Source organism: Gossypium hirsutum, chromosome D02 (assembly GCF_007990345.1).
Source record: "Gossypium hirsutum isolate 1008001.06 chromosome D02, Gossypium_hirsutum_v2.1, whole genome shotgun sequence".
Lineage (NCBI taxonomy): Eukaryota > Viridiplantae > Streptophyta > Magnoliopsida > Malvales > Malvaceae > Gossypium > Gossypium hirsutum.
In genome coordinates this window covers 5,615,089-5,627,275 of record NC_053438.1, presented here as the reverse complement: position 1 = coordinate 5,627,275, position 12,187 = coordinate 5,615,089, and the positions used below count along the sequence as shown (strand labels likewise).

At 31.4% G+C, this 12,187-nt stretch overlaps 2 protein-coding genes across 2 annotated transcripts; one reads left to right on the top strand and one right to left on the bottom strand.

The window, feature by feature from the left end:
* Nucleotides 1-4,073: 4,073 nt before the first annotated feature.
* LOC107936227 (RING-H2 finger protein ATL16) lies at nt 4,074-5,496 on the top strand. The gene has a single exon (XM_016868919.2). It carries the CDS (start codon nt 4,388-4,390, stop codon nt 5,339-5,341), a length of 954 nt encoding a protein of 317 aa, XP_016724408.1. The 5' UTR covers nt 4,074-4,387; the 3' UTR covers nt 5,342-5,496.
* Nucleotides 5,497-7,965: 2,469 nt separating this feature from the next.
* Nucleotides 7,966-10,699, bottom strand: LOC107936225 (WAT1-related protein At4g08300). The gene is made up of 7 exons (XM_016868916.2): nt 10,575-10,699; nt 9,533-9,799; nt 9,353-9,415; nt 9,149-9,265; nt 8,846-9,077; nt 8,599-8,757; nt 7,966-8,526 (listed from the first exon to the last, which is right to left on the bottom strand). Exons 2-7 carry the CDS (start codon nt 9,739-9,741, stop codon nt 8,194-8,196), a joined length of 1,113 nt encoding a protein of 370 aa, XP_016724405.2. The 5' UTR covers nt 9,742-9,799; nt 10,575-10,699; the 3' UTR covers nt 7,966-8,193.
* Between the last annotated feature and the right edge of the window lie 1,488 nt (nt 10,700-12,187).

Sequence of the window (12,187 nt, the reverse complement as noted above, 5' to 3'; positions counted from 1 at the left end):
GATTATCCAAGAAAAGATCAAAACTTATGGATGTGTAAAAGTTAGGTGAATAGTAATGTATTGTAGGTTCCCATGGCTAAGAAATCTAGACTTACATGTCATCTACTCTACAATTATTGCCAAAATGGAAGTGGGGTCATCCAATATATACATAGTAGAGAATAACAGTTTGTATATCCATAATTTTTTATAGGCTGGTAAGTAATAAAAATAAGAAGAGAACTTTAGAGGAACCCTACACTAAATTTTAGCAAACAAAATTTTCAATATAGAATTTTATAGAAATTATGGATTTTTGTAATTAATTAAAATTAAAAGTGGTAATTGGGTAAATAAGTTTGGGTTTCGCAACTTTGAAGTAATTTTTGTTTTTTATTACATGATCGTAATCAAGGTATTCACCATCAATAATGAGATCGATTTTTTGGTCACATGATTAAGGTTTAGTTTAACATTGCTTCTCAAAAGTGTTTTGGGGCTAAAAAAAATACTTTTGAGCAAAAATTAAAAATTTATATGCTTCTCTGCTTTTGGTTAAAGAAAATGCTTCTGTAAAGTATTTTTTGTAAAAGCAGTTTTAAAAAGCTCAACAACATCTTGTTTAGTAATATTTTTGTCCCAAAAGTGCTTCAACAATGCTAAATTGGCCCTAAAGGATGAGGTGAGCAACCATCACACCACACCTCACCTCATGATTTAAGTAGTTTTTAAGTGTTCTTCGAATCAAATTATATTGATTTGTTTGGTAGAATTAATGAATTTTCGATGTTCATTTTATAGTTCATGAAAATTATTTTTTGGGGGTTCATGATTGTCTCTCAATAATATCATTTCCAATAATCTTACATTGATATTTTGAATTTGATTATTTCAAATTGAATTCTTTAACATCAAACTGTAAAATTTTAAATTTGTGTTAGGTTTATTTGAATTATTAATTTTTTTCTCATATTCAAATTCAAATGAATTTTGAAATTTAGTTCAATCTTTATTAGGGCATGTAATTAAAAGCTTCACCTCTTGCCTTTGGAACAAAAATAGGGACTTGAAATTTGAATAAAATTTTTTTATACATATTTTTATAGTTATATGTATTTTTATTTGTTTTATGGTCAGATATTAATCTTATTCGAACTGAAATGGTATTCATATAAAACTCTTTTAATAGCGATTACTTTAAGATTTGAACTTGTTATACCCCTCACCTTGGCAACGAGATGAAGCAAGACATGAAGCAACCTACAAGCGACCATTTACTGGAAGCAGCCTGCATAGAACCCTTCACTAGAAACTATTTGTAGCAACCCTTCGCTTAGGACAACCCACAAGTGACCTCCCATGCACCCTACCTGAACTAGATTGGAGACGGCTCACTATGCACCATTGTGCAAACCACTAAGGGACCACCAAGGCATAACAATCTCGTACAACCTTCAGGACGAGAATGTCAAAGCAAGACCACACAATACCCTATATGGTGACAACTGACTTGTAACGACCCTAGCACCTGACTAGCACAGACAACCTTAAAGGACATTGCATTGTTGGTTATGCAACACTACAAGGCAATGGGTGATCCCTAGTGAACGAGGGACCAAGGATCAACCTTTTCTCCCCTGAAAAACCCTACACACCAACCTTAGCTCTCTCTTATTCTCCTTTTGCTCATTAATTCCTAGCTCTAGCTCTCTGCTTGTCAAAGGTGAACTGACACTCCCCTCTACCACCACCTTCTCCTCCATGTTAGTTACTCATATCAACAGAACTCAATTCAAATGATTGAGAAAGAAGTTTCACTTCTTTCAACCACATATTGGTCATACATTTTATGGAGAGTGAAGACAAGATGCCAATAGCAAAATTTGAACGTTGATCCTTGAGGTGCCGAGAAAAAAACTTTAATTGCTTGCTCTTTTAAGCTGTTGGCAGATGGCATTAAACCATGATCTATCAAAATCAAAGGGTAAAGCCAAAAAACTTCTCTGAGATCGAGATCGAGTTATATATTTTTATGAAAGTTAAAATTAATGCAATTTCATCATTATATTGAGATCTATGTTTATAGTTTTTAAAATAACTAAATTAAAATTTTATCATCTTACAGGACAAAACTATAAGTTTATTATTTATTAACATAAAATTTTATAATTTTCTATTTTAAGGAGATTTGGTCCTACTTACCCAACTCCCTTTGCCCCTTATTAAAATAATCATTTTCTCCAAAACATTACTAGAAAAAAAGAAATAAATTAACATGAATCAACATTGGGTTCTATTCTAGCTAAGCTAGTTTAACAATCCACACCCACCCTTCAACTGCCTTTACTTATTTAGTAATTAATATGGAGAAAAGAAATTCTTTCCTTGAGCAAATTAAAGAAGGTTTTAAACCCTTTAAAGGTTCACTAAGAATTAATTACAAATTCTATGACAACGATGTGAACCAAAAAAGTCATTGCAGATTAGAATTTTTTTTTGTTGTAATAGAAGAAGTTTCTTTTGTAAAAGAGCACACCACCTTTGACTAAAATAAATGGAAATGCCCATTTTCAAAATATACAGAGACTGTTTTTCTTACCTAAGAAAAGGGCTTGTCTTTGTATAAGCTTTGTCAACATGACAAATATGGAGAGTGTCGGTTTTTTCAAAATAATAAATAAAATTTGTGGACCTTTCTTCTGCCTTGGGTTTGGAGCGTTGTTATACAAATTTGACTTTATTAGTTAAAAGATATAGCTTTTTGGGAGTGATGAAGATCAAGGATCCACTTCAAAATATTATGTCTCATATTTCATCAAATTACCCATAAATGTGGTTTCTTTTAAAAATTGGATTCTAAACCCCTTTTTGTAGTTTGTAATGAAATAATTAAGGTTAAACCAACCCCATCAATCTGATAGTTAAGATGTTTATTGTCTTAGGTGTAACCTGGATTCCAGTTGTACTAATTGTGTTTATTGTTCGGGCTTTACCTTATTATTATAATTCACTAAAAAAGATCTAAGGGTTAACAAATTAAGTACATTCTTCATTAATAATTAGACTTAAACTTGGAATCCGTAAACTTTGAAATAAAAATAGATTAAATAAATTGGACGAAGTGTAAATGGATTTAACAAGAAAAAGAGAAAAGCAGATGTGAAAGGTAATCAATAAATTAGTAAACAAAATTAAAAAGAAAAATGATGGTTGCATGTGACTTTGAGACCTTTTATTTTGCTTTATGATTGATGATGATTGGGAAAAGAAAAGGAAGGCAAGCAATTGAAATGAGCCAACCTTAATTACATTGATTCCAATTAATTGTTTGTACTTTAGATTAGGTTTAGAATTTATATAATTGATTGTAGGTAGTTTCATATTGAAAGGTATATTTATCTAAACAATATATATATATATACATGTGGGTTCCAAAAATATATGGTAAATTAAAAATTATAAAATTGTAAGTTAAGTGATAAATTTATTTTTTAGATTTTTCTAGCTTTTCCATGTTTTTTTTGCAATTTACAATCTGGTAGGAGAAAAGAATGTTTAAATCAATTTAAAGCATGATTTGTTTAAATTTAAAGAAAGATTGTTAAATCAATTTTCCCAACCAACTAAGGTAATTTGAAATAATATGCATATGTTAAGGCTTAGTGTGTCGTCTTTTTCACTTAATTGGCACTTTTAAAAGGTGTTTTTTCGTTGATTGAATTTTAGTTCGATTGACATTAGCATTATTATCAATGCAGTAGAACTTCGAATGTGTTGAAGCGCATTATCTCCAATTTATGAGTTGAAGAAGAGTTATAAATGATTTTACGCATTGTGTAAAAAAGAACAAATATATTATTTAAAATTGTACTATTAATTAACACTATTTACCACATTTTTTAAGTTTAAACTTCAAATCGTCAAATATGAACATCAAAGGCTTGGTGTCCCCACACTTCTTCATTCCTACGTTTATTTGAAGCCACCCCTATCATTCATTATGCTGAGCCAACCCATTCAACCCCCCCTACCCAATTTTTTATACCTTTATTTAATTAATAAAATCGTGTTTATATATATATACATAAAGGCACAATAATGGGGATACTGAAGTCTGCAAATATTTTTTTTAATATTAGCAGCCAAATTGCTGGTGGAAAATCTGAAAGAAAAAAACTCACCAAATTATGTACAACTACAAATAAAGATTTCCCCTTTTTTTTTCACTTTATAAATTGATATCATATTCATAGCCTTTTTCCTTTGAATCCCCCTAATTTTGACATCTCCTTCATTTATAGTCCCCCTACCTGTGGTTTTTTTCCTCCATTTTTCTTTGATTCTTTCTTCATTTCATCAAATACCCATTTCTAGTTTCTGCAAAACAGTACCGGGTTTTTAATCTTTCATGGATCTTGTAAGGAAAAGCTCACAAGCACTTTCACCAAATATCACATCTGGTCCTCCTCCTCATTTACATTCATCAGAACCAAGTTTCCCCATTATAGCTATAGCTGTAATAGGGATTTTAGCCACTGGTTTCTTGTTAGTAAGCTACTACATCTTCGTCATCAAATGCTGTCTCAATTGGCACAGGATTGACCTTCTAAGACGATTTTCATTATCTAGAAGACGACCCGAAGACCCAATAACGCCTTACTCTCCAGCAATGGAACATAGAGGGTTAGATGAATCGTTGATAAGATCAATCCCAATATTCCAATTCAAGAAAAACAATGGGAACATCGATGAAAAGACCCTTTGTGAATGTGCTGTTTGTTTGAATGAGTTTCAAGAAGATGAGAAGCTAAGGATGATACCAAATTGCAACCATGTTTTTCATATAGATTGCATTGACGTTTGGCTTCAAAACAATGCGAATTGCCCGCTTTGCAGAACGAGAATTTCGAGTAGTACCATCAATGCACCAAGCTTAGCTCCACAAGATCCAATCATTAATGGTGGTGATGAAGGTTATGTGGTGATTGAATTAGGTGATAATAATAACCATAGTTCAAGCGATGAGTCAATTAGTGGTTCACCTATGGAGCTCAAGGATGTGGAGAAACGAGGAAGGAAGTTGCATAAAGGGACAAGCATGGGGGATGAATGGATTGATAGTAGAAACAAAGGTGCAGAGTTTGGGATTCAACCAATAAGGAGGTCGATTTCAATGGATTCATCAGCAGATCGGCAGCTATATCTAGCTGTTCAAGAAGCTATAAGACAGAAAAGGGAAGTGAATGAGGGTATTAGCCCCATTGAAGGTTGCAGTAGCAGAGTGATGAGAAGGTCTTTCTTCTCTTTTAGTCATGGTAGAGGGTCTAAAAATGCAATTTTACCTGTTTATTTGGAGACATAAAAACTACAGCTTTAGTTTTTTTTTTTAAACAATTTTGAGATTTTTTTTCATGTATTACTAGATGAGTAAATTTGTGACATAGAATTGAAATTGGAAAAAAAATTAATTGTGAATTTTTATTTTATTTTATGAGAATTGAAAAATTAGTTTATTTATTTTAATTTATTAGAAATTATTCCCTACTTATCTTATTGTTTGACTTATGCTTATTCATTACATATAAATTGCTGAATGAGTAATTTTCAGATTAGTAATTTAATGGCAATGTTTAATGATTTAAAAAAACAAATTAAAGAATGGAATTCAAAAATAGAAAAAGAAAATGATGACTTTATTTGGATTTGTTTCTGGGGTTTATAAATTATAATGACTTGGTCCATTATGTTCTCAAATGACTCAAAGCCATGATTATGGGCATCATTACTTATTGCTTAAACAAGTAGCTGATTAAAGATTATGTAATTATTATCTAAAAACACACTTCATTAATTATAGTTTTATGTTCCTTTTATCATCACTTTAATCAATATTATTAGACAGTGATGAACATTTGCCTCCTCCTTTTGTTAATTTTTTAATCTTTTTTGCTTGATTGGATCCATTATTTGTCTCATATTTGCTTTGAGATAAGAGACAAAAGACTAAAAAAGAAGAGGAAGAGGTAGAAGGAAGGAGAGAGGTCCCATTCAATTGATTTTGGTGGGGTGTTTTCCAATTGAGAGAATAAAAGAAAAAGTTTATCAACTTCTAGTGTCAATAATGTTGTGGTTGTTGAAGAAAGAATATAGGGTTTGGCCTTGGTTGGGTATTTGGTAATGGTCCTATTTCTTCTTTGCCTACACTCAAATTTTGGGTCTCTAAAATCTACCTCTTAGAATTTGATCAATTATATGAACAAAACTTGTTATGTTGGAGGGATCAGTCCTCAAAGAATATTCACCAAATCCAAGCAAGCACTTAACCTAAAAGGAGAAAATGTCATAATAACTGGTTGTCACATGATGGGTAATTTAATAAATCTCTATCAAAGAATACCTGCCAATGATCAAGCGGCATGAGCAGCTCGACTAGAAAGGACATTAAACTCCACCAATCATGAGCAAAGAACAGTTAAGCCTCAAGTTTTCACGTACTCTCATGCAGCCTAGAGTACCAAGACACCTTTTATTTTGCAAGCCCTTGACTGTCTTCAGCACAAAACCTCTTTAGCCCATCTTCCTCTCCAAGGGATTGAAACATAACTAAATCTTATTTAATCATATATATATATTTTTACAATATAGAAATAAATCTTTTATTCCTAGATTGGTTTAGTTTCTTAAAAAATCATAATAGTGGTAGTACCCTAAAATGGAAATTTTAACTTTTGGCTTTTTACAATATTCTATAAAATTTTAGTTTAATATAACATTTGGTATCTGAATTAACACTTTTTTTTTCTAATTTGATACCTAAATTTTTTTCGGTCTAATTTGGTACCCAAACTTGACATGTTTTCCTAATGTGGTACCTAAACTTGACACTTTTTCTTAAGTTGGTACTTAAAACTTTTTGGGAGTCCAATTTGGTACATGAACTTCACTCTTTTTCCTAATTTGGTACCTAATCTTTTTTTTTTATGTTCTATTTGGTACTTGTCAGATGTTTTACAAATTACTCCAATATACTACCAATGTTATTTTTTATTGGATAACAAAAATAATCAATGTACGACTGAAATGTGACAGATGATATAATATTTTTTTTGTATTTTATATGTTCGATTACTTTTAGTGTTATTTATTTAATTAATTATTTTATTAATTGAAAATTATGAATTTCTTTTAAATCAAACCTAGATTGACTTGTAAAGCCCATTTTCACTATTTTGATTGATATTAAAATATAAAAATTATAAATAAAATATATTTTATTATTAAATTAGAAACTTGCATAAGCTAAAACAACCTAAATTTAAAGCTCGATCCAAGCACATTAAGCCGAGTATTCTGGATGAGTAGTCTGACCCTTTCGAGTTGCGAGGTACAATTGTAATTAACAGAACAAGCCTAATGGACTAGACCCATGTAGGCCCAATAAATGGTCCCATATCAAATTGTCTTCAACAAAAAATTATGGATTTTTTTCTTGGTTAAATGCTTAAATTAAGGCCTAATTTCTTGCAAAAGTACTTGAATAAAAGTTTTCTTTTTATACATTTTAGTCCATTTTGTAGTAAAAATTAGGTAAATGTTAATATGTTTAGAATAAAAATATATAACAGCTGAATCGGATATTGTTTCAAAAGAAAATAATTTAAAATTTAATATATAATACTTGAAAAGTCCTTATTTAAATATTTTCGAAAAAGTTTAACTCTTATTTAATCATATTTTGAATTCTGAAAATTCAACCATTGGTTAATGGATAGTTGGGTGATAGTAAATGATTCCATTGAATTCTGTGTCTGTAATGGCTATTGCCGGGAATCTGAACATTAATGGTAACTTTTGCTTCATAATATTGAACTTTGAGCCTGGAACTTTCTTATCTGAAGAGAATTTTCAGTGCTGGGGGTATCCAAATTCATGCTAATTGTCCAAAAATGTTAGTCAACAGTTTGTGTTAGTTTTGTACACTGGCTATTAAAACAATGGTAGATTTTCATATTTCAACCAGAAAAGAAACATAGATGAAGCAGGCAGGCTCCAATTTAGAACATTAATTTACAGATATGCATTTAAAACTATCTAAGATCCATAAATGTACTTGTTTCCTCTAAGCTTTTTCTATCCCCTTTTTTGCTCTCATCTTCTCCCATTTTTTTATATAATTTCTGGGATATTTTTTTAGTTATCAAAATATGCTGGTCTTCAAGGTTCGGATGGCGGTGCTTCCCTTTCAACTGAAAGGATTTTATGTGCTTTAGTATCGTTTTTGTGGTCATAAGCCAAGTAAGGCAGCTCTGCCGTGCCAATTTGAGCTTCCTGGTCACGATCTTTGCCCCACAGCACCAAATACAGTCCAATTATCACAATAGCTCCCCCTAATATGCTGCCCATATAAAGCCTTTCACCAAGGACGAAATACCCAAGAAGTGCCACCAATAACGTTGAAAGTGGATTGAACATGGTCACAAAAACAGGCCCTTTCACTTCGGTGCACCACAGTTGAATAAAGATAATCAGACCAGAACACACCACTCCCTGTCATGCATGATTCAATGTTAGAACTTTACATTAAAAAAAGAAAAACATGACCCTTTTTTGGATTCTTACAGCATATAAAGTAGCCCAGAAGTCAATATTGAACCCCATTTTCCAAGAAGCTGGTTTATGGTTCACAATGACAGTGAAAACAGCTGATTGTGCTGCTCCAACAAAGCTCATCCATGTCGTTAATGACAGTGGTGCTGGATATCGTTTCAGTGTAAAAGCCTACAAATTATTTTAGAACATCATAAGCATAGTGATTTAGTATATGTATGTTTTAATCTGGGGTTTTAAGTTTTATTTTTATTTTTACCTGCATGATGTATAATATAGACCAAGTTAAGCAGCTTGCAACAATGAGAATTGAACCCTTCAACCAATTCTCATGAATGGGGGATTTGCCTTGAATTTGAACAAGAGGAGGCCCTAGGATTTTTACTGCAGGACCCTTGTATAATGTCATCGTTGTTACACCGACCAAGGAGACAAAAGTTCCGATTACTTTGGCTATTCCTCGTGGATTCCGAAGATTAACGACCTCCAATCTGTAATAAAAGTTGAATATTCATGGAAGGTTTTGCTAATTTATGGATGGAATTCGAAATCGATATCTAACCTGAAAACAACTGCGATTATGAACGTCAATGAAGCTATGGTATTCACCAGTGCTGCAAGGAATGTTGGTGAAGTGTATCTTAAGCTCACGAAATACATGTTGAGGGTCAAACTCACCCTGTCGTAATCCAACAAAACACAAGTTTAGGTTGTTTTCATGTTAGTCGAACATCTCTACTTAAAAAGAAAAATGAAAAATACGTACCCTAAGATGGAGAGAACAAATATCTCTAGAAAAAGGGCAAAAGTCAGCTTTGGCCTCTTTTTTCTGCACCAAAAGAAAAAAAAAACAGACCTGAATATTCCAAACACTTTTATAAAAGATTAGTGCAGAGTATGGCTGACCCGTCGCGTTTTATTAGAACAACGTAAAATAGTAACTTACCTTTCGAGAAAATAGGCGAAGGGGAACATGACGATGCCGGCTACAACATGTCGGTACGTAATGTGGACATGAGGGTTCATTCCATGATTAAAGCAAGCTTCAGTGAAAATATATAGGAAAGTGTAACCAAACTGGCTAAGCACCATAAGTATATGAGGCTTGAACCTCCGGTACATGTCCGAATACGAGGAACCGGATTTGTCTGCCATTGTTTTGTCGTCGCCGGTGTTTTGTTTCTTTTCCCTCTGTTTCAACTTTCTTAACAAACTGAAGAAGCAAAACTGAGTATATAAGTACACGCATGAAAAAAGTGATGATGTGCATTGTTCTTTTAATCTCCATTACTGTTGCCATGTTGTTGTCAGTATCATGTTCTTGTTGATTCCCTTCATGAATGTCTTTTTAAAAAAAAAATCAAAGAATAATTTCCCATATTCTTTATGAAAATCCTTTTGTTTCGAATAATTCATGACAAGTGATTTAATACCAAGCATTGGAAATAAATTTAAAAAAAAAAACACATAAACTGATGGTTGGTTTTCAAAAAATTCTTACATCAATTTGCTTCATGTTCTAATCAAGATATGCCTGATTCTTTGATTCATTATGCTAGATTTATGAACTTGTTGTCAATATCTGCTTCAATTTGCGTAGGCATGCAAGCTTATCAAACCCTATGTTTATTCGAGTTCGAAGGGGAATATTAAATATACGTATACGTCAGTTTTTTCATATATTTGAATGTTTGTAACATCATAAATGTTCGGATAATATAGCATGAACGTGACATTGCTGGTTTTTACAGAGTTTTCTGTCATTTACCCAAAAATTATCAGTCCAAATAAAATCAGAATTGAATCCTTTTACGATCTCGATTTTATTCTTATTCTTAACCTTTAAATATATATATATAGATAATATTTGATTAAAAATTCTTCAGTAAGTAAGTAAATAAACAGTTGCATGCATGCATGTTCTGACTCTTATAATTTACCTTCTTTTCAGTTTCCAAATTCATAAGTAAAACGATAGTAAAACAGACCTGATCAATCTGGTTTTTGGCTTTGAATGATCCAACTATGATCAACCTTGAAAATTCAAGTTTTTTTTTCCGGGGAAACAAACAGAAACTAAACCCAGAGTTTGTAAGTGTTTTTCAATGAGGCAGTTCTATACAATGTAATGAGATCTTATAATTAAGAAAATATATCTAAATTAGATGATGTTTATTGCCTGTAAGGTACAAATTGCGGAAAAAGGGAAGAAAATTAACATTGAACTTTGTTGGTTGGCAGCAACTCTTATTACTGTTCACTGTTTTCTTTTAAATTTTTTTTTAAAAACAACTGTTTAAAATCGATTTATTGTTTGAAAGAATTGGATTCGAGTAATCCTTCTGCAATTTTAAAGAAAAAAACATTTCAACCATGAATAATGAGATACTCCTCAATTAGAAGAATATTCAAAAGGATAAAATTTCGTTGATGGTGGAGCAAACCACTAACAATAAAAATCATAATTCCTTTTCAACTCATAAATACGAAGATAATGCGTTTTAACACACTTAAATTCATATTTTCTTATATCGACAACAATACTTATACCAATCAAATTAAAATTTAATTGATACGTGATTTTTAATTGTTATATAAAAGTATGAAAAAAAATATAATATTAGCTATCATCTTAAAGAGAGAAATTGGGATGAGAGTTTTATAGTAAATATAGCTAATTCATTTAAATTTAATTAATATATATTAATTGCAGCCTCGACTCTACCAAGCCTAATTCAAGATTCATTTGGATAGAGACTTGGAAAATTTCCTCCCTATTGTAAAAAAACATATAATCATGTAATTGGTTAGGTTATTAATTTATGATTCAATTAGTTTAACAATAATTAAATAAAAAAATTAATGAAAAGAATTAAAACAGGTTGAATCACCAAAATTTTGTCATAATTTCTATTTTTTTTACGAACTTACAAGGATTTGCTTTATTTTCAATTATATACTACCAGTTAAACTCAACTGATCATCGATTTTCGATTCGATTAGACAATTTGATCTGATTCTAATAATATTAGTTCTTTTTATTTGAAGAAGGTATTGATTGAAACCTAACTCTCTTAGTTATTCAGTACCAAAACTAGCAAGTTATGGCCAGAGATGGAGAAAGAAAAAATAAAGCAATTGAAGCATGTCATGCAAAATTTTAGATGGAAAACAGTATATATTTAGAAGTTTGTTTAAGGTTCACGTCTACCCCTATTTAAGGATGGGTTATTTTACTGAGTTTGATTGGTTGGTTAGGTTCGGATTTTGAATATGTTTTATACTTTAAATTGGTTCAATTCGACCGGAATTACAATTATTAAAAATTGTTTGAATTCCCTATCTAGCTGGTCTACTCATTCCCCTGGCTTTATATATTATGGCTAGAATGTGCCTAAAATTGCATATATTCCCAGTAGGCTGACTCGACAATAACTTTGGCTTGATTGTCATTATGTCATATTTCCATCTCCAACCAGAAATTCATGGATGCTATAACACCAATTAAAGTGGGGAATATTTGTCTAAAACAGCAATTTTTACAAACTTGTCCGTCTGTTTAGACGTCAAAAGATCACGAAAAAATGATAATCCATGGCTT